The sequence below is a fragment of the Octodon degus genome, unplaced genomic scaffold, assembly GCF_000260255.1.
Source record: "Octodon degus isolate 3935 unplaced genomic scaffold, OctDeg1.0 scaffold00043, whole genome shotgun sequence".
Lineage (NCBI taxonomy): Eukaryota > Metazoa > Chordata > Mammalia > Rodentia > Octodontidae > Octodon > Octodon degus.
Genome location: NW_004524619.1, coordinates 10,933,248 through 10,933,790, shown reverse-complemented (window position 1 = coordinate 10,933,790; position 543 = coordinate 10,933,248). Strand labels below are relative to the sequence as shown.

The following is a 543-nucleotide window of genomic DNA, read 5'->3' as shown; positions in this document are numbered from 1 at the left end:
AAAAAAAAAAAAGGGAGAAAAAAAAAATGGATTAGGATGACACCCACAGAGGAAGGATGATCCTTCTGTGACGTATCACGACATGGGTTTTCAGATATTGCCTCTCTTTAAGGATACTCTTGCCTTGCCTGCCCCCAGTCTTGTGGCGTCAAGGGCAGGCCCAGCCACTCACCCCTGGCATTTGCTCTGGAGGTCATAGATCTCCTCCACCTGCACACCTTTGACACCTGTGATCGGGAAACGAAAGAAGTAGCAAAGGGCAGCCCCTGCTGCCAGGGCACAAGGACGGACTCCCACGGCCCCATCTCGGCGCGCAGAAGGCTCTTACCGAAATCTTCCACCAAGAGGGTGAAGAGGCCTGGGTAGGGCGACAAGAGGAGGGGATGGTGGTCAATCAGGCGCGTCCCCGGCTCATCCGGCCGCCCCAACCCCTGGCCCGCCCAGGCCCCTCCTCACCCGGGTCGCTCTCCAGCTCCAGCCAGCCTTTATTCATCTTCCAGCGGGGCAGCCCCTCAGCGCCATGTCCAGGCCCTACAGACCCAC

General features: G+C 58.4%; 1 protein-coding gene across 3 annotated transcripts in view; it reads right to left on the bottom strand.

Moving 5' to 3' along the window:
- Bap1 (BRCA1 associated protein 1) overlaps positions 1–537 on the bottom strand; it is a 38,936-nt gene extending 38,399 nt beyond the window's left edge. For all 3 annotated transcript variants that reach the window (XR_002821197.1, XR_002821198.1, XM_004631662.2), the window contains exons 1-3: positions 457–537; positions 329–358; positions 173–227 (exon numbers count right to left, since the gene is read on the bottom strand). Coding sequence is in view for 1 of the 3 variants with exons in the window: in XM_004631662.2 (XP_004631719.1) it covers positions 173–227; positions 329–358; positions 457–493 (122 nt within the window). In the remaining 2 variants the exon portion in view is untranslated. The remainder of the gene's footprint in view (positions 1–172; positions 228–328; positions 359–456) is intronic.
- Positions 538–543: the final 6 nt, after the last annotated feature.